The 24,952-nt window shown below is 46.4% G+C and overlaps 1 protein-coding gene across 1 annotated transcript; it reads right to left on the bottom strand.

Annotated features, from left to right (window-relative positions):
* Window positions 1-1,321: 1,321 nt before the first annotated feature.
* LOC129387960 (uncharacterized) lies at window positions 1,322-24,654 on the bottom strand. Its single transcript, XM_055077836.2, has 4 exons — window positions 23,883-24,654; window positions 13,843-13,991; window positions 5,211-5,315; window positions 1,322-1,502 (listed from the first exon to the last, which is right to left on the bottom strand). Exons 1-4 carry the CDS (start codon window positions 23,956-23,958, stop codon window positions 1,344-1,346), a joined length of 489 nt encoding a protein of 162 aa, XP_054933811.1. The 5' UTR covers window positions 23,959-24,654; the 3' UTR covers window positions 1,322-1,343.
* Between the last annotated feature and the right edge of the window lie 298 nt (window positions 24,655-24,952).

Raw genomic sequence — 24,952 nt, 5'->3', positions numbered from 1 at the left:
TTTAGTATAGAGCATATTAAAGGGTGCGAGAATGTTTGGCTGGACTGCAGGAGTAGAAAGCAGTGAATGCAAATTGGTGCTCCTTGGTGTCACCTTGCAAGGTGTTACCACTGCATGGAATTACCATTACAGTCTTTTATGCTACTGGAATCAAATTCTTTTTTTATTGTTTTATTAGGCACACCCAGTGAACTTGGTTGATAATTTGCAAGTCGCTCTGAACGTAATGCGACGTGGTTGACTCATCGCGCACTAAGCAGCTGGGTTGGTTGCCTCTTCAAGTGGAGGCTAAGCATGCGTAATGAGCGCATCAACCACGTGCCGTGCACGGCGAGACGAAAACAGGACGAAGAGTTTGACAAAACACGACGTCGCCGAGCGTCAAGCGCGTGGACATGCGGCGAAAGTAAAAAATAAATAAAAAGAAATAAACCAATCTTGAAAATGCACTATTTCGCTAAGGAACAATAACAGGAAAAAAATCCACGGAAATCCAAGGAACCAATCATTGTAAAACGTGGAGCTTGGAAGATAACCAACCCTGGAAAGACACAAGTGACAGATGAGAAGAAAAAGCGAAGTGTGGTGTTGGAAGGAGTAGACTTCGTTCTTTTTTTATCCATTCAGAAGTTCTCATTAGTGATTCATTTTAAACTCGACTAATTATTTTCCCAACACACCCGATTCTCGATGACATAGTGGTTATGAGCCACTGCTGGAGGAAAACCATCCAACCAACTAGACGGAGAGAAACCATAAAGGTTTGTTTTAATGAAACCCATCACGTGGCCCGCCGTCAGCCAGCGTTTAGCTCTGACTATGCGCCATGTTACCTATGCCACCACATTGACTGCTAGGTTTAAGGCAATGTGTGTGATAATTGTCTCTTGCCAAAATTTCATTAACTGTTTATTAACTGTTATTCGGTTCCTTGTACATTAAGTGTATTGTGTGTTTTTTTGAGGCGAAGGGCTTTGTCCTTGATTGGGCTCTCTGAGGTTCTGCCTCAGGGACCCGTCTGAACCCATTATAAAGAACATGCACCACAGTATAGCACACCACTACTAAATTGAACAAATAATCGCCATGTAATCAATATGTGATACGCAGTGAACACCGTTCACTTGCTAAATGAATAAAAATAAGAAGGTAGTAGGCGTTGGAAGCGTGCTTTAGTAACCTTCGCATTGCTTTCGGGCTCGTTGAAACACTGTACACTACATGGTAGCTCGCGCGTGCAGCTCCTGCCGCTTCTCCAACCCCGGTCGGAAGGTTTGCATATTGCGTTGTTTCTTCAAGAGCGTGTCGGCACCCAATTCCCGCTTGCTTTTCAGCAGTTTAGCTCAACGCACAAATACAGGGATGGGTTGAAGAGACGTGCACTTGCATCGTTCCACGGTGGAGCAGACGGGCGCGTCGATGGTGTGGCGCAGCATGTAGTTGGCGCTGACGCAGCCGCACAGCTTCTCCCACACGTGCTGGACGCAGGTGTCCTCGCACTCCTGCGGGGAAGGAAAGTCCGCCGTGGCATTGTGGGCTTTGCAGATTCGATTTGCAGGCGAGTTGTCTTTAATTAGCTAAGGCTGAGGGCATCAAGAATTGCTACTGGGCGTCCTCTTTTGCTGCGAGACCTTAAGACCTCCGCTATATGCCTTGAAAGGTTGGCTAAATGTAAAAAAAAGGAAAGAAATAAAACCAGTTTCCTGCATTTTTCCTCTGGAAGCGTCCCCATTCCGAAGGCGCTTCTTTCGAGTGTTATGCGACGAAGGAGGATATACTTAAACTTTATATATCATCGTCGCATGCGACGGTAGATTTTGTCAAACCCTGACGCTTCGCGTATATAGGTGATGACGTATGCGTGCCCTATTAGCATTTGATGTTCTCATAATTGAAAAAAATATTCAAGGGGCACTTAGTTATCCCTACGCGAATGAATGCTTTCACATTCATTCACCTTGCGACCTTGCGCACAACGTAAGATCGTGGGTTCGACTCCCGCCAAACGTTAAGGGTTCGTAGCCCTTTCGGACCATGGCGCGGTCACGCCACCGCCGCATTTTCCGCCTCGTGAGCCATAAACGCTTTTTCTTAACGTGGTTGTGTAAAGGCTGGATAAGTACGTTATAGCAGCTTGCGTAAATTAACTCGCGGTATTAACTTTCACTCTCGGCATATATAGAAAGCAGCGCTATAAACGCGAACAGAAAAAAATCAAAATTGGCGAAATGTTGCTTCTTCTGTCCAAGTTTTTCCCGATGTTTTCATTTCATCCATAAATACGCATAGAAACTTGACCAACTCACTGTACTTGAAAGTGGCTTTACTGAACTCGAACTCATGTGCATCGTGACCATGCTACTACGATGCCGATGTCCAACCAAGCAAAATGGCACCACTTTTCATTTGCCGTGTCTAACATGTTAAGCTTATGAGGTATAATATATTGTCTGACGCAGGACTACCATAACCAGGATGACGCAAAAGAACACTTCGCTTACTATATTATACCTGTTCTAAAGTAACTACCACTCTTTCCTGTTTACTTTTACTACGCAAGGCCGCGAAAACTACAGATACGGGAAACACGCGAGAAATAAGAGAGCCAAGCGAGCTCTTCCGAACGCATTGCCTGGCAGGCAGTTCCAGCACAAGCGCACAAAAGTTGCGCGGTCCACACACTGTGGGCGTATCTTCGCGCTCGCAGGGACGGTTAATGCAAACGGCCGTTTTCTTTTCGTCGCCACAGCCTACGGCCACGGACACCATTTGGCGAGCGTCACTGGGACACACCCATGGCGGCCGCCGTTGCAGCGCTGCCCCGGGGCGCAGGTGCTCGCGCAATCGGTCGTAATTGCGGCAAACCTCGCGGAGGCCAGCGAGGGAAGCGCTCAGCACGAGCTGAAGTTAAATATTGCCCGCCGACATTTCGAGGGAGGAAGTCGGCAAGTGTTTTTAGGCAGTCCGCTTTCGCTGGTAGGTCTCCTTGTTTAATTCTTTCAATTTATTGCGCTTCGATTTCGAGCCAAGATAACCAGCGGTTTCTTCGCCTCGAGCATCCTCGCACGACTCGCGAACGTGTTGCTAAACGAAACACGCCCAGCTGAACATCAGAGGTGTGTTGCCGGGCGACGTCGTCTGCTCCTGGCGTCGCGCTTTTACTTTCACGGGCAACGCGCCTCTGTAAGAAGAGACTCTTAAACGACGCGCCGTTGTTGCGCAGCTAGTGGAGTAACTGAAAGGTCGTGGATGAACGTGTCATACAATACAAGAAGAAACAATATATCGGTGAAACGGCACAATCAATGCACGTCAGATTAAACGGACATCGCGCGGACACAGCTATAAAGCTTCCCAAAGCCCTCGCCGAGCATTTCAACCAACCAGGTCATAACTTTGATGAACTTAAACTCTACATCTTACAGTCAAATTTCTGTTCTGAACGAGAAAGAAAATACAGAGAATCATACCTTATCGAGAAGTTCAAGACACTGCAACCAACAGGCATAAACGCTTCAAAGGGAACTTTAGAATCTATTCGCTATGCTGAATTTCAAGCTGTAGACAACACTTAGTTTGCTTTCTTAGTGTTATTTTTCTTCGTTCCGTTTTTTCCCTTCTATTTATTTATTTATTTATTTATCCCATTTCAGTATTTTCTGTTCTTTTATTTTTTTCTTCACGAGCACCGGTTTCTGCCGCTCCTTCCATCAACTCTGTCCGAGACCACCACGCGAAACAGGTAATAGAGGGTAATAGCCGTTGACACGCCGGCTGACACACGGGCGTTGACTCGTGATTGACAGACTGCCGTGTCCCTGGCCCTGTGCACAGCACTCCTTTATTCTCAATTCGACACCCTCGCCGCTAACACGCCTTCGCTCGTTGCCGCAACCACCCGCCTTACGCCCTCTCCATACGCGTAGTCGCCTTGAAGAAGACAAGTCCATTTGTCGAAACGTTGGCTCCTGCTTTCACCTTGTTCTCGTTTGGCTCATCGCGGGAATGGCGGGACATTTGGTCGGGAAAACTTATGCATCGATTGTACATTTGCATGGCTGCTTAGATCGAAATAAGGTCACTATGGCAAAATTTAAGTGTTACGGCTAATAAACCTTTCAAACGTTCTTTGCCATTGTTGTGGTACTCGATCTCTTAGCGAACAGCCAGATTACAAGATTTCTCGTTGCGCAACCGCATCCTTTATGCGGTAAGATTTTGTTTGTTGTGACATCGTTTGTGCGACTCATTTGCTCGAATCATGCTCACTTCGCGTACTATTTCCTCGCGTCAGCACCCACCCGTTCTGCCGTTACATCTCGTTCGCGAAGGTACGCGTGAATGAAAAGTCGCGTATTTTTTTTTTCTTCGCAATTTTTCGCTCAACTGTCCCAGAACTTAATTTCGCTCACAGGAAATGGTTCATAATGTACTTTCATATTTTCGTCTCGCAATCACGTGTTCCTAGAACGCCTCGGCAGTTCCCCGCCTTCCGAGTGGCGAACGCGTGCGTCGGGCAGCGCGCGCGTGGGAAAACCTCGTCGGTCTCCGAAAGCACGGGAGCGTAAAAAATAGGCTAAGTTGTATCGGACATGCATTTCGTCTACATATCTAATTTTGTCAGTTTGAATCAGTAATTTCTTTGCATCTTAAGCTAACGTAGTTCGGCATCGTTAGCAATGCTTTCTTATATTCTTTCAGTGCACTTTAATGAGGATGACCCCAACGCTAGCTGTTGCTTCCTTGTTGTGTGAGAGACAAGAAAAGTCAAGGAGATTACAGCTGGTTTGCTACGCTGTCTTGTGGGAGGGTGAAGAAAAGGAAAGCGAAAGAAAAGGGATAAGAATTGATGACAGAACTATAACAAAGCGTTCGCCGAAGATGACCGTAACCATGGATTTGTCTGTGATCCGTGCAGAAAGCCCCCACAGCCATGCTGCACTAACGACTGCGTTCGGCGGTCACCCTTAAATTAACAGTGAACACAGTTTCACGTGCGAGCCTATTAAAAAGCGTGGGCCTAGATTTGCCCGCCCGCTGTGTGTTTTGCCTCTTCCCTGTGTCGTTATAGCCACCCTTTCTGCCACTCGTTCCCCTCCCCCAGCGCAGAGTAGCCGGATAGAGGCGACCTCCCTGCCTTCCTACGTATCAAACTTTTCTGTTTGTGTCAGAGCTCGTGCGCTAATTCTGTAGTTCGAATAAGTACCGACCTTGTCCTGGGTCTTCGAGAATCCAGTTCTTGTCTTGGTGTCATTCAAGCGGTGGTAGTCGATGCACGCCGTTTCGTAGGGTGGAGGCAGCGTGAACACGTCAGTCTGAACGAAGATTAAGATCAATATACCTGATACGGTTCTACAGTATAATGCAGATCGTCTATGCACTTCAGTTTCATTCGTTCATTTCATTGATTCATTCACTCATTCATTAATACTGACAGCCATTGCAGGATATTGCAGGAGTAGAAAATATGCATGGGCACGAGTTTAACAACCACGTCCAACACAGTATACAAACGAATGCACTGGACAAGAAAAATAGCTAAATTAACGAACAAGAATACAGAATAAAAAAAGTTGAGGCAGATACTTGTGCTGTGGTGTATGAATGATTTGCGGCGTTCCATAAGGACATCAAGGGAGTCACTTTTCCCGATGGATTCAGGCAGCAGGTTCCACTCTTTAATAACTCGATTAGTTTCACTTGATCCCTCCCCCCGGTGGCGTCCTGTCTTTGACGTTGCGCTGCTACGCCCGAGAACGCAATATCGAATTCCGGCCCCGGCGGCCGCAATATCGATGGGGGCGAAATGCAAAAACACCCGTGGGGTACCATGCATTGGGCGCACGCGTTAAAGAACCCCTGGTGGCCAAATTATTGTGGAGTCCCTCACTACGGCGTGCCTCGTAATCGCATAGTTGCTTTGGCACTAAAACTCCACAATATTTTATTTCACTGGCTATAGCTTTCGAGAAGCCTGTGGTTGGGCACTCACATCGGACGGGCATTTTCAGCATGAGCTTGCAGATGTTGCTGCGGCGAAGTTCGCTGGTAGATCTGGAGCAACTTTTTCGATGCCAGAAAAAGAGAGCGCGTATATTAAACATCAATTCCTTCTTCAGTGGACTGTATGTGGTTTTATACGGGGAACCCATAATCCAACGAAAGTTATTGCCAAGATGAAAGGCAGTCATTAGGATGGAACTTAACTCATGCGTTTGCCATGTGGTCGAGAAAAAAAAATCTTCGGCAGCCGTGCATCAGCTGTGCACGCACTGATGTGGCTGATTGCATCTCGCAGGTCAGCACTATAGCTTTATAGCACTACTAGTGCTGCTACCTTTTATTGAACATTTTCTGCACTGCTGCCGAGCAGAGTTAGTTGTGTGCAGGGCTTGTATTTTTCCGGTAGTTGACTACCCTAGTCATCGAGAACTGTTGAAATAGCTCGCCGAAACACGCGCAAGACTGGTAAAACTGAAATTGATGACAAATGTAGTTATTGTACAGTAGTGCAACAAAAAATTGTTGTTGAAAGGAAGTGCTCTCAGAATTTCGTTAATTGAAGAAAAAATTCGCAGTTTCACCCGAAAGGCAAAGCACGGATTGCGACAGCAAACTAGTAGGCAGCTATACGAAGTAAGAATGGTAGGTTTAACGGCCGTGCGCAACTTGTAAACATGCGCTTACTAACTAAATTAAGAAGCATGGTGCCACACGCGCACAAGCAAACATGAACACGTCTCATTCGACTACCGCGGAAACTCGCTGTCGAAACGCTTGAGTGACGAAGCACGGCAGCAGCAGCGAGCGAATCGACCTTCGTGCTGCATCTCACTTCAACGCGAACTAAGAGGTGAGAACATAGCGCACACGAAGCTATATCGTCCGTCGGTACCGTATAGACGCTTGGACTCTGTCCCCACAGCCGATCGCTTTCAAGATGGCTGCCGCGCCATACGCAGCAGCCGCCGGAGTAGAACGCTCACCCCTTCGTCGTCTCTTCCCGGTGCCTTGCGTGTGACGGAAGACGGCTCGCCTCCTCCCCCGATTTCCTCGCTTGCGCGCTCGCGTGATTGAGCCGCCATCGTCAGCTCACCCTTGCACGCTTTCACTTGCACACGGAGCGTACGACGCGCGGGGACGATGTTATCGCGTATGGATTTTATACGGAACATCACGACGACTACGACGACTGCGACGGCAGAAATGCGCCTGAAGTGTCTGTGTAATTGTTATCGCAATAAAATAACCAGTATTGCAGTGCTTCCTGTGACAAGGTGACTGAGATGAACAAAGATGTAAACAAGCTATGTAAAGAGCTATGTAAAGAGAGCGCTTAGAGCCAAACAATGAAATCTTCCTTACCTCAGTAAGGAAGCCTTCATTGCGGCGAGGCTACCTTATGTGACTCTGAAAGCTTCCTTACTGAGGGGCCCTCGGCGAAGGCCTCCTTGGTGGTTCCTCAGCATAATGCCGCGTTCAGACTACAGTCGCATCTGCTATAAGAGGCGTATTTATTGCAATTTACGCAACTGCTGGAACGAATGTTAACGCAGCTAGCAACCGCCTATGTTCACATTTAGCCTTTCGATAAGATACGTTTTTTACGACTGGCCAATCGCCTTTCTGGGACAGCCGCGTTTGGCATTTTTCAACATGGCGCCGATCAGCAAGCGGCTGTTAGAGCAGGTCGAGGCTCTTCAAGCCCAAAGTTTTCAGGCGCTGGTCATAGAGTATCGGCCTCTGTCGCACGTCTTCAATTAAAATTAACTGCTGCACAGGGAAGAAGCTTCCGCACTTAGCATCACCACTAGGCACGGGCAGAGTACACAACACAATGAGACCGGAAAACCACACTGCACTCAGGGACACCGCGCGCGTTCGGCGCTAACCCGGGAAAACGCGGATGGCGTCGGCAGCGGCAGCAAGGAACAGCGTTGCAAACGCCGGACGGCTGGGATTGCGGTCACGCAGAGGCTTCATAAGCTAGTATCATCACCAGCCACGAGCACACACTGCACAATAAGACCGTCAGACCGCATATACCCGCAAAGAACAACGCTGCTACGTCGGGTTGCTGGGATGGCGGGCACCGGATGAATACGCGGAATATGTGGAGGCCGGAAGCTCCGTGACCGGAAGATGCAAACCGAAACTGCTTCGTGCATTGGCGGCGTCGTAACAGTCGTATCTGTACCTGTCGTAAAAGTAGCGGGTACTCCAACATTTACGCCCAGGCTGGTTGCGATTGTTGCGTACTTTCCGCTCAATGCAACAGTAGTGTGAACAAACTAGTTGCGCTTTTTGCGTTTACGCTTACGATCCGTGCGAACGATCCGTACGTAGCCTGGGTGGCTTTGGCACGGTACGTCTTGCCAGGCATGTTCGTTTCAGTCACGCCTGCGGCATGGAAGCGTTGCTAGGCGTTGCATGACGCCGGCGTGCGAGCGTTGCTGAAGCACATCAAGTTTTGCACTGTATTGCGCTACTGTTTTTAAGTTTAGTAAACGAAACTAGAAGAAAGTGTCCACGCTTGTCTATATTAGCTCTACAATTTAAAGATTGTGCGACGATACAACATTTTTTTTATTGAATAATGGTGTTAGCGTAAAGCTTTTAAGAGATAATCTCGAACCCAGGCATGCGGCAAGCGCTCCTTACGTGAGGACGGGTGAAGGAAGCTTTCAGAGTACGCTTGCTTCATCCATCGGTCCTTCGGTGTAAGGAGGCCTCACGTAAGGTTAGGAAGCGCTCGAAGGAAAGGAACATTTCATTGTTTGGGCCTTAATGTAAGCAACCACACTCCAAGGAAAGCAAACATCAAGTTTGCACAATGAGCCGATGAAGTGCAGCAATGTTCTCGCTTTAATAGTATGGAGATTATAGGAGTTCCTGTTGAACCAGATGCAAATGATTTGATTTCGAAATCAGCTGAAATTGTTGGCGAGATAGTTTTAAAAGAAGATATGGATGTATGTAATCGAGTCTTCACAATGGAAAAAAATGAGCAATATTTAATAGTCCGTTTTGTTCGCCGAGAGAAGCGGAATTCCTTCCTAGCCTAGGCTAAAAAAAAAACACGCATGATGGCTTCATCTCTTGGCTACAATTCTACTAAAGCCTGCGCTTGCTAATAATCACCTGACGCGTCAGAATAAGCTTGGGGCTACTGTGGCCGAGAAGAGGAAGACAGGCTGGCGATATGTTTGGACAACGAACGGACGAATATCATAAATATCAGATGTGGTAAGTTTTTACTGCGATAGCAATTATACTTACACTCCAAGCGAATTTTCGCCGCCGTCGCCACCGTGAGGTTCCGTATATGTTTAGGTACATGTATGCTATATGCCACGCCACGCTATATTACATGAGGCTTTACACGGTACATTGCCACACCATTCTATCACTAAAGTTGCCCACACCAGGTCTTACATTCTAGACAAAGTTATGCCTCAAAATTTTGAGAATGACAGCCCACAAACAAATGTCATGAAACAAAACACTGACAGCGCATGCCTTTCATCTTAATTATTCTCAGACTTAAATATTAAAAGCGCAAAACAGTAATAGAGCTCGAAGCTTAAAATTTTGTAATTTTGTTAGCGCGGCTGTGCCCTCCCTCCGGAGTCGGCCCAGGAAAGAGGTTTGAGAGAAACCCGATACGGAAAAATGGTGGTAAAGTCGCCAAGAAAGATGTCGGCTTTAATTAATAAACATAGTACGTCCCACTCCTGACCAAGGCCTTCTGTGAAGGCTGGTAGGAGAAATGAAATTAAATTTTCAGATGGCAGGATTCGAACAGAGGACTCCTAGCACAACAGCTCGTCTTACATAGTCAGCTTACGTTTACTTCAATTCATACTACAGCTAATGCCACTACAGCTACGGGTTTTACACTTTGTGTAATACTCTAACATATTGCTATCGCATTCCTTGCTTCACCATTATGACGAAACCTTGCTATTTTATTTAATTGCTGCTTTCGTGGCCCGTAAAACGTTTTTCCCTAAAGTACGTGGCTGGAAGTTGGAATCAGCCTTTTCTTCATGCAAATACGCGATCTGTGTGTAAGAATGACGAGATTGTTTATTGCTAGCACGGGGCGTACTGTTTGACATCATTATGGCATCTGAAGTTTAGTACACAAAATATGCTGTGCCGTTTGGTATAAACCATCTTTCCAAGAGGGGACACTGTGTGGACACTGCAAAGCTATATATGACAGCTTGCTACAGTACCTAATAAAAAGCGAAACGATTACCCTAATCTAGGCACCTCACCACTGGGGTTGCTTTTTAATATGTGTATATAATTTTTAATTAAGAAGCGTCTTTACCTCTCTCTTTTTTCGGCACAGAGCAGGCGGTGTATTGTTAGCTAATACTGGTGTAAACGAGAGCGCTGTTGACGAATTTTCTGTTTCAAATGCCGACTTCGAGGTTCTGAGTGCGCGCAGTGGATACAATTTTTTTTCTGTTGTTTACCGTTCTCCAGATGTTGACATTTGTTTTCCTCTGCTTTCTTGAAAAGTAGCTTTATTACATTCGGGTTAACAAATAATTCCGCTTCCTCGCCGTTGATTTGAACGTCGACATGCTAAGACTTCAAGAGCAAACAGTGACTTGTCAGCGTTAGGCGTTAGTGCAGTCAAATTAAAGCTGTTGGTGGATGGGGTAACGCAATAAGAAAAAAAAACACTATGCATGCAAAAAGGTATTATGTGATACTTGCGTCGCCTTCTTGATGCGGTGCAAGATGCCATATAATAGTGGGGTAGTTGTTTTAATGTTGGTCAAGCAGCACACTTAGAAGAAAAATACGCTCAGACAAACATGAATGATGATGACATACATACATGCATTGGGTGCACATTGAAGAACACCAGCTGATCAGAATTAATTCTTAGTCCCCCATTACTGCGTACCTCATAATCAAGTCGTGGTTTTGGCACGTAAAACCTCAGAATTTTAATCACCAACGAGCTCGTAAGTACCTATTAATTTATTTTAAGTTTATTCAGTATACAGTTTCTGAAGCAGGCCAAATCGGCAACAGCAAAGCCCTGAAAAAGTTTCTGCGACCTAAAGACAGTCTGTTGATAGCCAGTCTGCTTTTCAAGTTTGCGGATGGCAAATATATTATGAATGCGTGCCATACCCCCCCCCCCCTCCTCCTCGTCCATTCCCCTCTTCGCGATATTTTTACGAATTTTAAATCTCCCAGGTTGACGGGCATGCTCGATGAAAATTATGATGATTTTATTGGCGTACCGTTCGAAACGGCGCGCCGAAAAGTGATCACTTATCCTGCTTGATCAAATTAGGTTGTCTTACATTTGTCGGAATACAGCCTTTTGGCTATCTTTCGTTGAAATTTTCTTGTAATTCAAACCTATATCTATATATTGTACCTCCGTCTGTGACGACTAAGGCTCAATCGATCTCTTCCCTGCTTTTCTTCCACCAATACTTTAAATGTCTGCTGCTTACCTCGACCGCTGATCGGTTAATCCTCCCGTCTGCTTCAGTGAATCCTAGTGCTTCTGGAGGTGAACGTTTCCTACAGTTCTTGCTAGGTGAATATCTTGGATTTCTATTACGTTGTGCTGAGTCATCTCCGGACTTTTGCTGCAGGAGGCGCATGTCTCATCCCATTGCGAATACTTGCTCAACTGTGTTTTTCTCCCAAGGCAGCTAGCTCAGACTTAAGTAGCAAGGCCACAAATAGCAAATCTCTGCCATATTCCACAAATTTTTCCTCATGACTACTTTCTTGCCGTAATTGTCAACCACGTGTACTTCATTGTTTCCATCTCTTGGTTTCAATTTACCCCCTCTGTATCTCTCACTTTCTATTTGATAATGTGGGATTGTGTATTTGCACTTTGAGTCACCCTGTGTTTGGTTGTCAACTTTCTTGACCTCTTCCTCTATTTCTTGTCAACACGTTTGAGGTACATATATAATATGTGCAATCTCTCTCAAAACTAATTTTGATCTGCGTTTCTATGACTCTAAAAGGGACCAAACCTATGTCCCCTTGCACTGCATCATTTCGCAAAGTCGGTGGCCTAAATGGCCTACTCGCCCTTGTTTCACCTCCAACCCCGACAAGACGTTTATTTTACAGAATGGCAACCTTCACACTTTGTGGGACACTCTTCGATGACCGCTTCGAGAACCACCTCCCGTGGTGCGCGATATTGTGCCGAGCGGTGGCAAGCACACCGAGGTGAAACTGTGGGTGTAGCCAAGGGCGACCTGCTTTGAACAGCGCTTCGCCGAAGGCCCACACGAGACCACCACAGTGACGAGAGAGAGAAAGAAAAAATAAACGAGGTGACAACAAAGGAGTGTGATCACTAATCGTGATAATTATGACCTCTTGCTTTACGTGTGGCCGCGCATGCGTGACGCCAGCCGCCCTCAACGTCGACTGAAGCAACGTGCCACTGCTTTTCTCCGCAGCTCGTTCGGCAAAGCCGTGTTCTTCAATTCTGAGCTTCGACAGAGTGGCTTCGGCTACAGAAATCCGGGCGCTCAAACAAGCGCTGAAAAATGCTTGACGTTCGTCTTAAAAGGCACGGAGTCTCAGCTCACAGCTGCTTAAGCTGTTTTCACGCCACGTTTCTTGTGCTTTCATGCTCCACGTGCACCAACGAGTTGCGATTTTACGCACATCATAAGGTTCTTGCTGCAATCGGGTGGCGACGGCACGGATGTGCATTGCGCAAGAACTAATGGTGCATAAGTATAACATACGGGGTGACTATTTTGAGTTTTCCAGAATTCCTAAATATCGTCTGTTGCAGATAATATAATTCTAGTACTTGAGCTGGGTTATTCAGAGAGGCGGATATTACTTGCACGATAAATTGAAACACGTAATACACTAATTAACGAATAATATATAATTAACTTCTTAATTACTTTACGACACATATTGCAGTTTACTAATTGTAGCCGGTGAGATTGCAAGGCGTATCCACTTGAAATGAATTTGCAGAAAGACAAAAGTTTGGAGATATGCGTTACCAAACTCACCGTACAAATGCATTGTTGTTCCACACACTCGTTGAACAAAACGCACTTTTATTTATTGAAGTACAAAAGTAACTGGAACGCCCATGTATTTCGTCTCACACACTGGACAAATGATCTCTGGAAACTGGTGTCATCCTGGGGATTCATTTCAACTGGAGACGTATTGCAATGTCACCGGCTACAATTCGTTAATTGCAAAATGTGCCGTAAAGTAATTAGTTCGGAAGTTAATTAGTCAATTTTTAGTTGAGTACGTGTTTTGGTTTTTCGCGCTAGTAATTCCTCCTCTTAAAATAATCCAGCTCAACGAGAACAATTGTGCTTATCTGCCACATTTTTTTTAAATTCTGGAAACTAATACATGGCGACGCCGTACATTGCAGTGAGAAGTCGTTCCGGCTACCTTCTCGAGAACTGCGCGACAAGGTGGACAGAGCGAGCGGCCACTTAGTGTTTCCACGAGGTGCGCACGCGCTGCACGCGAGGAGAGAGAAATGGTTGGCGCCTGCCGAATTCGGACACGGCTTCTCAGTGGTGTTCTCGACCATTATTAAAATTAAATAAATGCTGGGGTTTTACGTCACGACATGATTTGAGTCACGCCGTAGTAGAGGACTGCGGATTAGTTCCAAGGACCTGCGGTTCTCTTGCGTGGGCTCAATGCACGGTGCACGGGTGATTTCGCTGCCAACGAAATGTGGCCGGCGCGGCCGGGACTCGATCCCGCGACCTCGTGTTTAGCAGTGCCACCACGGCGGATCATCCTCGATCATAGAAACGGTGCACGATGGTTCACCTGCTTGGCGGAGATGACGTATCTGTGAGTGGCCGTCATCATGATGGTGCGTGGCAGGCCCCCAGAGAAGCTGCCGGAGTCGTGCACAGTGGCCATGATCACTTGGTTGCCCATAGGGTCGCGACCCGCATTCACTGTCATCTCCAGCCCTGCGATGGGGGTGGAAAGCGTCACCGAATACCGCTCGCTTCGCAGTACTTCTCGGCTGCACAATTCCCGCATAGACCCCGAGAACAGTGGCCGGCTGGTCGCTCGCGAGCGACGCATTCTCGCGCGATCATCGACTCGGACATGTGTTCCCACTCCGGCAAGTGGCGCCGACCCTCGACTGAAGAAGACGGAGAGCGTTAACGAAGCGCAGGGACCACTTCTGCCGAAGGGCGGTGGCAGCATCCACATTCGGGATGGACGAATGGAGGAACGTTCTACAAGGGTAATGCTATCAGTCAGGAATTAGGATGGGCTGTCAATAAATGTGTCAAAGTTTCGTAACTGTATTGCATGGTGCTGCACTCTCCATTTGAATGTATATAGGTGGCAGGATGAGGCTTTGCGCACTATGTAGTGAGTTATTACAGGACTACTAAATCTCCATGTATCATATGGACATTCGCATCGCCTGTTTGAAATAAAAGTAACTGATAAGCGGCCCAAACACATACGCAAATTAATTATTGGGCGTTACCTTTGTCAGAAGGGAGAAACCGTTTTTTCGCTATTGCCAGCGGAACACGACACTCCGAACATCCCGTCAAACATAGTCGTGCCTTCAGGAAAGTGGCCACACGTGGCGAATACGCAGCGCGTTGTAGTGAAATGAAGGCACGTCGAGTGCTTACGCGCCGCTGTGTGTTCGTGTGTTTTTTTTGCTTGCTACCACTGGACAGAAATGGCAACAACAAATAGCGTGCATAGATATCTACACCATGAATTAAAGGGCTAAACAAGTGCCAAAGGATCACTGTCCATATACGCCAAAAGCTTTTACGCTAGGATAGTTCTTGACATTTCCAGCCGATCCTGATTCTCGACATATCATTACTGAAGGGCGACCGCCTAATGGCAAAGAGCACTTACGAACGAAAGGCTTTCTGAACTCTGCAAAAGCTTCGTGAATTCGCCATCACAATTGGCTGGAATTTCGCCCTTAGCGTAAGTAAATCCTAGCGAAAGAGCGTTTGGTGGTTATGGGCCCAGATGTAAGGAAATGGCGCATATGAGAAACCCATTTATTTCACACATTTGTCCTTTCTGCACTGGGTAAGGTTGCTAGCGCCATTAAAAAAAAACAGTGCCCTTCCACTCTGCGAAGGAGGATGACCAGCGAAGCTGTGTTTGGGCGCCCCTAAATTGCGAACCTCCGGCGCGGGTCGGCCCGGCATTACACTATCTTCAGGATCGGCCCACGTATGGGGAGTTTTGCGTCTACACACGGCCGCGATCCTGGGGGAACTAGCCCTTAAAAAAGCTTTTTGCGTCTCCATATTCATACCTCGAAGCCTTTCCCGTTGTTTGACCCTTTTCATGTTGCCTCGTGCAACAAGTTCCCCCATTCTCCTCTTTATTCGTCGCATGCCGAGGTGTGCGTTTGAGAGTGCACCTTCACACTGAGCTGCTGCCGCAGCGATGATGATGATGACTGCCGTTTGAGGGGCACCCAAGTTGCGAATCCCTTGTTTAACTCACGGTCACTTTTCTGTCACTCTCGTTCGCCAAGCTTGACGTATTTGAATTACTCAGTCTCAATTTCGAGCTCCCTGACGGTGTTAACCGCAGTTGATAAGGATAGAAAAGGCCTGCATTGTTCCCTATTATTACGAAGGAAAAGCTAGGCCATCAGTAATTTCATAACTAATTGATGCGATCTCGTACAACGCTGCCGAGTGGGTTATGAGGTACGGCAGTTATTCGCCCGTTTGTGTTCACTTTCGCTGAAATACGGTTGCCGCAGCCAAAGGTCGAGTGCGCGACCTCGGCCTTCACAGCAGCAAGCCACTGACACTGAGCCGCTAAGGAAGGGCGAGGCGTCAAACATATTGGAGTGCCATGTTGGAGCGCAGTGCATTAGTCTCGATGGTTAATGCTGTAAAGTTGCCAGAAGGTCGCATTCTTTAGGTGAAAGCATACTTGACAATTGTGCTGTGGAAGCACCTGAGCATCCTGCTTCTATAGAGCTAGCTGTGCTTCGTGTTCAGCCTTCTCTTTCCGTTCAATGGGGGCCTGTAATGCTCAAATGTATCGTTTCCGTCACACTTGCCAACTCGTACACGATCGGCTCCGAGAAAGAGAGAGAGAGAGCGGAGAAAATTGTTCAAGAAATGGCATAGGTTGCTGCCCCTTGGCCTGCTACTATCTGCCGGGATAAAGGGAAGGCTAGAGAAAGAGTGGTGGCGATGTGGACAGAACTACGTGAATAAATAGTTTCTCGCATACCATATTACATACCATATTTTGGTTACAGAATAAGATAAGCGATGACTTTATATTTCCTTCTCGTTATAAAGTTGTTCGCAAGGACAGGGCTACATGGAGTGGTGGCGTAGCAGTTCTCCTGAAAGACTCTATTGATTGTGTTGTCGTTCATGACGACACAGATCTCGAATGTGTTTGCATGAAATTATCTTGCTAGGGTGATTATTTTATACTTTATGCATACTATAGTCCACCGGGCGCTTCGCTTGACTACTTAATTCCACTAGAGAGCCATATGTGCCAATTTCAAAACAATAAGGTCTTTTTTTTTTGGTTGGAGACTTTAATCTGCCGGGTATGAACTGGGACCATTGCCAAAAATGTAATGAATCTAACAGCAGCGCGGATATCATGTTTGATATCATGCTCACGCATGATGTCATTCAAATTGTCAGCGAACCCACTCGTGTGCAAGGCTGTTCATCCTCTGTATTGGACTTGGTCTTCCTAAACCATGATTATCCTGTCCATAACGCATTCATTGAGGAAGGCCTCTCAGACCATCACCTAGTTAGTGTTACACTACCTCTTGCTAAGAATGCTTCTCGTAACGAAAAAGCCAGCCACTCGCGCTCTTTTAAATATTATTCTCGGGCCGCGTATACTTTAATTACACATTACATGGAAGCATGTTTATCCGATTTTGATGATAGCAATGCGGTCAGCGACCTGTGGGCGCGCTTCACTCAGATGTGCCTATATTGCATAAATGCCTTTGTGCCAACAAAGCGCAAAAAAGTGCATAAACGCACGCCTTGGATGACGCGCAAGATTATTGATCTTAAACCAAAAATAGAACGCGCAAAAAAAGTTAACCGCCACTCTTGTGTTATCCAAACGCTAAAAAATAAAGAACTTGAATGTGCGGTACACGAATCAAAAGACTACTACTTTAACACGACGTTGCCGAGTTTTTTGAAAAGTGACCCCAGTAAGTTTTGGAATTACATGAGCGAGGGAAAGAAATCTGTTACAGAAATATCGGTTGATGGGAACATAGTTACAGGTTCGGAAGTTATTGCGCAGAGATTCCACGACCATTTCCGCAGCGCATTCTCTGAATCAGATTCAGCAGTGACGAGAAACACGGCACATTTTCAACCCTCGCCAGCTGCAATGGTGTGAATTCTCTCTGCTTCTAGAATTGGAGACTTACAAATCACCTGGGCCTGAGAATTTACCGAATGTCTTTCTTCGGCGCTATGTTGAAATCATTGCGAAGTATCTTGCTGTGCTCTTTCGTAAATCCCTGTTGTCATCAAAACTTCCATAGGACTGGAAGACCGCTCGAGTTATTCCCGTCTTTAAGAAAGGTGACCGCTTACTTATACAAAACTACCGTCCTATATCTTTAACTTCTGCATGCTTAAAATGCCGGAGCACATCATTGCAAAATATATAAACGAGTTCTTTGAACAACACTCCGTAATATGTAACTTGCAGAATGGTTTTAGAAAAGGGTACTTGACAGTGACACAATTAGTTACATTAGTCCATACTTTTGCAAGGACGTTAGATAATAATGGTCAAATTGATGCCGTATTTATGGATTTTAGCAAAGCGTTTCATATAGTTAGTCATTTAAAACTAGTACAAAAGCTAAAAGAAATTAACCTTCCCGATATTTTCATTTCCTGGATTGCCGATTATCTAACCAACAGAGTGCAGTTTGTTTCAGTTGATGGCAGCGACTCGAATTGTCTTCCAGTCACCCCACGAGTGCCCCAGGGAAGTGTCCTGGGGCAATTCCTATTTCAGCTCTATATTAATGATATTGTTACCGTCATTACACCAGGAACACAAATTCGATTGTTTGCAAATGACAGTGTGTTATTTAGTCCAATTACGTGCCCGGAAGATCAACACGAACTTAACGCGAGTCTTGACAATGTGCTTGATTGGTGCAGTGAATTTTCTATAACTGTTAACACAGGAGAAAAAAAAAAACGTTTTATTCAGGTAACCCATAAAAGAACCCGTTAAGCCATACTTATCAGCTAGGCTCATCAACACTAAAACAGGTTCATAGTTACAAGTATTTAGGCGTAACGATAACTAACGATCTTACCTGGAACTTGCATATAGAAAACGTGCTCGTCTGCATTCTGTAAGCGATGCTTTCAAAAGCATAAGCTTAGATATGCCCCCTAAAATAATAAACTCATAGCATATTACACCTACATCAGACCGAAACTAGAATATGCATCTATAATGTGGGACCCTTTTACTAAAGAAAACATTAATAAACTTGAAAGAATTCAAAGAAAGGCTGTCAGGTTTATTTATTCCAAATTTAAAATAACGGATTCTCCTACCGATCTTATGGCGACTAACAATATTGAAACACTTGAAGATCGAAGAAGTAAACCTCGCCTTTACTTCCTTCGTTTGCTATTGAATCATAAACTCGCAATAGACTCCTCCCTATACTTATCTCCTCTCTCCACACGACATACCTGACACAATCACACGCAGTCACTAACGCCATATTTTGCGAAAACTAATTGCTATAAATTTTCTTTTTTCCCGCGTACCATATCTGAATGGAACCGTCTTACAACTTCGTCGTAATTTTAATAACACTTTTTTTTTCCTTACGCCACCTGTACTGTCTTGCGTTCCCCATTCTTATTCCTGTTGTACAGTTACTATGTTGCGCCTGTCCTGCTTGGACCCTGTTGTCGTCTACAGTATGTAATAAATTTAAAAAATTTTAAATTGTTCATCGCACTTTGCAAGCTCTCTTTGGCTTTTACCGCCTGCGACTGCGCACCTGCCTTCTATAAGAGCAAACTATTACCAAAAGTAAGTCACCCCTGTCAAGAGAAACCTTCAGGAACGTGACAGGAACTGGCAGGAACGCGGAACGATTTCTGCTCCTTGGTTACGTTATGCGGAATCTGAAGCGAGGTGCAACTGAGTGTTTCGGGGACAGTGAGCATACCACGAAGAAGTTCCATTAGAAGCAGAATGTCCGTGCGAATGTGTCGGCATCACTATCATGGCAGTTACGACAAAGTAATAGTGGCATAACACAAAAAAAAAACAATCTTGCTGTTACTAAAATGGAGGTGGTATGTACTTATATACTTTCTAAACCTATTCTACGATGGCGCTGTTGGATATACAGGTGCCATTTAAGACCACCGGTTCATGTTTAAGTTCACAAAGACAGTCTGAGGAAATATGTTGGAGAATTCTGTTTTCTTGATATCAGATAAATAAAACTGAGACAGCGCACAGCTCGCATTGTGACGCTTTTGATGTGAGCAGAAAAAGTTAAGGTGGCATCAAAGTGTACATCAATTGCCTCAACAGCTTCAGAGATATGGGTCGCCAGAAACGTCAATTACCGGGCTGGTTGGCACGAGAGTTTCTGCAATCGGGAGCGCTACGCTGGCGTAAAAAGAAGCAGAGGACAAGCACAGGAACGACGCTCACTTGCAACTGACGTTTACTTAAAAAAAAAAAGCAATATTCCGCCACGAGCAATAACACGCATGCGTTGGCAGTGCTTTCCTCTTTTTTTTTAACGAATAAAGAAAATTATAAATGGAGGGGGAACGGCACTAGGGAGGTGAAGAGGCGAATGCGAAACCTTGGTTTTATCTTTCTTAACTTGCTGACACTGGTGGCAGCGTGGTCATCACAAGCGAGCGCATCTCACGTTCATATGTTCATATTCTGTTTCTTTCGGTACCGCTTTAAAGGGTCCCTGAAACGGTTCGGACAAATTTTGTACACGTGTAGGGTATGGCTAAAGTTAATCATTCGCACCAGGCAAGTACCCAAGGGGGGCCTGGGAGCCCCGGCCCCCCCGCCCCCCTCCCGAAATTAAGTGGCATCCCCACCCCCCTGCCCATGCACGCCACCACTCCTCGCACACATTCCTAAAGCGCCGCCAAATCAAGCTTGAGACTTGACAGCCATTTGGCGGTCAACATTTTGCTGCCTTTTTCACTCCTTTTGGAAGGCGATAGTTATTGGCATCTCCTGGGGTGTCAAGGCCAGTTTGCTCATCAATTCGGTGCCAGCGCGATTAACTCGAGATGCGTTCAGTTGTCACCACCTATTCAACGCTCACGCACATCGCTGTTGCTTCGTTAGTTCAACGTTCTTTGCTTAGACTCATCGAGGGACCAGGCAATGGATTCGGTTCGTAGTCAGCTGGTCTGTATGCACGAGAAACGAGTTGTGGCCGGAGAAAACGCCAGTTGCTTTTAACTCTTCCTTTTGCTTCACTATTTTCTGGAGTGACGGCTCGCCACGACGTTGGCAGATCCTCGGAACCATATACGCGCGATATGGGTCAGGCAAGGTAGAAAATAAGATAATGCTAAACAGTGTCCATCATCAGACATTGCAATAACCGTTAAGCCCATAGGCAATATGAGTGTCACCCGTTACCGTGTCTGGCTTTTCCCTAATTGTACTGCACGTTTCGTGCAAAATTGGCAACTGCAAACAAGAGTCGGAAGGAGTTGAGAAATTAAGCGATCTGCTAAGGGAGAGAGCTGAGGCAACAGCCAAGCAGGAGGAAAAAAGCGAAAATTAACAAATCTAACCGTTATTTGTGAAAATATTTATGGATCAACATCTTTTCATTTAAAGAGGAAGTAGAGACACGCCGCCGGAAGTGGAGAATGACTCCGTATGTATTGAATAACGCCTCTACAGTTATCAGTCGAGCCGCCTCACGTAGATTTTTCTCTGCTGTGCTAATGTAGGTGATTTTCTAACCTTCTGCGGTGGGCGCAGTACGTCTAGAACCGCAGCGTCCTGTGCTCTACGCAATTGTACGGGACTGGTGACCACGCATCGTTACGCAACTTCCCGAATAACAATACGAGTCGGTTTTGGCACTTGGTATAGCAAACGAGGGATTCTGAAGAATTGTGATTGTTCCGCAAATATATATTTCTTTACAATTATTCCAGACCTAATTCAAAAAACTCTACTAGAAATCTTTATTTTAGACTTTCGCTTGTTTACTTGCTCTTGGAAGTGTTCTGCTGCGCTTCTTTCCTGCGCGAGGCCATTTGATGTGGTTCCTCATTTGTCAAGTAAAGGAGACGTGTATCTCACAGGCGTACCTGTGAGATACAACATTTTTCATTTATCTTTTGCGGGTTTACGCGTCTTTACGGCGAACGGCAGGCTTATTCACGTTTGTGCTAGTAAAGGTACCCCCCCCCCCCCCTCATTTTCATAGAAAAGTTACTTTGGTTTGCCCCCTCCCCCCCGAAAAAATATCCTGGGTCCGTTCCTGATTCGCACCACGATTTGTGTGAAGCGTCTCATATTAAGAGAGCTACGGATGATTACCAGTTACCCTCCTCCACAGTCATGCATTTTCCCCTCAACTCGTTCGCCGAGTGATCGGGGCTAAGCTCCGCCCTCACTGGCTCTGCGTCATGATGGCACGTCGTGTCGTCGACTTCCGGTTCTCTAGGAGCGAGCGCGCGAAGCCTCTCCAAACTCTCCGCCAGCTGCTTGACAGTCGACTCCAAGCGAGAGCTATCGCAGCAACCTGAGTTGCGAGCATTCTGTCGCAGCGCCAAACGTGTCTGGTATTCCGGTAACCACAGGCGAGCTGGGCGTTTCGACGGATGGCTGGAGGCATAAACTCAAGCTGATGAAGGAACTTTAGCGTAGACGTACGTGAGCGGCCTGATCGGTCTGCACGGTCCAGTCACTTATTGGCGCAGCGCTTGACGAGCCCAACAAAGAGCTAATATTGCTCTAACCAAGGGTAAAACATTTTAAACATTTACAAAAACAACGTGTTAACGATTGCACTTCTGCAAAAAATTTACACCAGCAGCAAAGAAAGAATACATTTCGTTACTGCTGCTGTGTGTGGTTGAGTTCTGTGCCACAAGGTGGCTGCACCGTGCAGATCATTGCCATTTGCGCTTGTGCTCAACGCTTGAAACGCCACAGTCAAACGGACAGGCCCTAGCTGTCCCCTTGCGCTTGCGTTTACCCGAATACCGGACTCGCGAAGCGCTATTGCGGTAGTAATCCTCCGCTGTAAATTGATGGCCGCCAACGCGCAAATCCTGGCGCCGATGGGATAGCGGCAGTCCGATGCGCTGCAGCCAGTCCGCTCTTCTGCTGTCTTGCAGAGGGACACGATGTCGCAGCCAGTCGCTGCGTTTGCAGCCCACAACGCAACAAAGTCGAATCATGGTGCTCGCGAAAAGACTCAGACCGACTCTGACAGCGGAGCTCACGTCAAAATCGAGCACGTTGTAACACAAGCAGACGATGCTTGCTGTGTGCCAGAAGTGCTTAAGTGTAGCGAGAAATTGTTCTTGTGCATTCTCTTTATGTTACTTTCTTTTTATAGAAACAAATTACGTACATTCCAACTATTACGAACAACATTCGTTCACCATAAAATTGGAAAAATTATCGATGACGCGCCCTGGGCAGCCAATCGGATAGCTCGCCCTGCTAACGTCATTAGGGTGAATGACTTCAAATGGGTAGGGGCGGCTTAAAATTCAGCCGAGCGATGTGCTGCGATCGGCAGCGATGTACCTTCTTAAAACCTTATAATAAGTTACACGCTTTACGCGGAGCACTTAGATGCGTCAATTAATGATCAAAAGGACCTACGCTAACGACTCGATACGTTTGTGCAAAATCGTCAAAATCGTTTCAGGGTCCCTTTAACGATCGCCGTTGCGCAAGGAAATCCAGGTTGCCGGGAGTCAGAGAGGTTGACCGGAATAACATTCGGTCTGCTGCGTTGGTGCGACCGAGACTATAAAAATCAGGAAGACTTCACAGCAAAGATATAGGCAGAATATAGACACAACAGTTGCAGAACATCCACAGGCAGAAGAGTAGCGTGTTCAGTGTCTTGTGAGCTGACTAATCGTGAGGTGGGTATTCAATAGGAATCTTTTCAGACGTTTAGACTAATCGCCCAGTAAAGCGCGATCAACTTGCGTCTCAAGTCGTAGGCTGCAGCAGAAAATACCATCAATGGTCTCCTTGAAACAGCGGATGTCCATAATGAGTCCATGGCACTTGTCACATATTTCGAGATCACGTGCTTGTATGAAATACACCCGAACGGGCACACGCACATACATCATACAAGTGGCGCCTCTGTTCTCTCATGCACATGTTTACAGCCATCGTATTCCGTGCACATCGCAAGCAAACGTGGAGTTCTTGCCGTATCGAAAGCAGCATACGGACACGCGAGTCTCCGTGCGCATTTCGCAACCATGCTGAAGAAAGGGCGCGTGCTTCGCGAAGCCTGAGTCAGTCTCTCACCCTCTTTCGCAAATGTTAACACAAGCGTGAAACATGACCCTTCAAACACAGTGACACTGCCTGTGTGCACATCTTGAGGATTTTTCACCGGAAATTGAGATCGAGTTTCAGCAATACGTAAGCGTGAAGCGAGAATAATAAGGAAGCGCGAGTGCGGAGGTATGCGTGTGCGCATGCGTCAAGTGCTCCCACTAGCTGACGGGTGCGGTGCAGCTGGCAGCATAAACCGCGCCTGTCTTGGTGTCGCTAAGCCACACATGTCCTCGCCAACTCACTATATTTCCAAGGCTCGGGGCACTCGTCGAATGCGGTTTCCGGTTCTCGAAGCTCCGCCGCCAAATCGAAGTCCATGGAATAGCAGACGGTGTGAAGTACGTACGTGTACGCGACCTTCCACCTGGTGGATACCGAAGACAGACAAAAGAAGGGCAGGTGTGAAAATGGCTGGATGTTTGGGCTGTATGACCAAAAAATAAATAAAAAAATTATGGGGTTTTACGTGCCAAAACCACTTTCTGATTATGAGGCACGCCGTAGTGGAGGACTCCGGAAATTTTGACCACCTGGGGCTCTTTAACGTGCACCTAAATTTAAGCACACGGGTGTTTTCGCATTTCGCCCCCATCTAAATGCGGCCGCCGTGCCCGGGATTCGATCCCGCGACTTCGTGCTCAACAGCCTAACACCATAGCCACTGAGCAACCACGGCGGGTGTGTATGATGACCGTACGCTGAACTGTGTGACAGGGAAATATAGTTTGCGTAACCCTGCGCCTCGGAGATAGGCGACTGCCAATCCCGGCATGGGTCAAGAGAATACCCGCCTCGCATGAGGTAGTCTGCAGTTTTCCTTCTTCCTACCTTGTACTAGAAGAGTGTAGGGAATGGCGCTGAGCAAGCGAAGCGTCAGACAAGGTGCTTCTTTCCTGACTTCACTTCTGTGCTACGGGATAGGATTATCGCTTTTACTACCGTAAATGAGCGCTGCCATACGTGTAAGCAGGAAGTGCGGCGGGTGCTAACGTAGACATTATGTTAATTATGAAACGTAGGAAGTAACCGTGCATCCGTGTGATCCCAACCTAGGTAGGGCTAATTAGACATAGCTGAAGTGGTTGGAAACAGCTTGCTTTTGGCTACTTCAGTTCACTTATCGGGAAGATTGCCCAAAAGCATTACGATCGGAGTACATTTTATTTATGCAATGTTACATCACTTGTCGCCAGCGCTCCAGAGCTTCAATAACGACGCCACCCGCAAGCTTCGAAACGATGTTTTTGTTGCGCGCCCACAAGATAGATAGATAGATAGATAGATAGATAGATAGATAGATAGATAGATAGAT

The sequence above is a fragment of the Dermacentor andersoni genome, chromosome 3, assembly GCF_023375885.2.
Source record: "Dermacentor andersoni chromosome 3, qqDerAnde1_hic_scaffold, whole genome shotgun sequence".
Lineage (NCBI taxonomy): Eukaryota > Metazoa > Arthropoda > Arachnida > Ixodida > Ixodidae > Dermacentor > Dermacentor andersoni.
This window is presented reverse-complemented; position numbering and strand designations above follow the sequence as displayed.

Excerpts from the sequence above, each read along its gene's own strand:
- LOC129387960 (XM_055077836.2), bottom strand. The coding sequence starts at position 23,958 with ATGGACTTCGATTTGGCGGCGGAGCTTCGAGAACCGGAAACCGCATTC. Across the intron at positions 13,992-23,882 it reads CCCCGAGCCTTGGAAATATA|GGCTGGAGATGACAGTGAAT; the intron begins GTGAGTTGGCGA and ends CCCCCATCGCAG. Across the intron at positions 1,503-5,210 it reads TCTCGAAGACCCAGGACAAG|GAGTGCGAGGACACCTGCGT; the intron begins GTCGGTACTTAT and ends CCTTCCCCGCAG.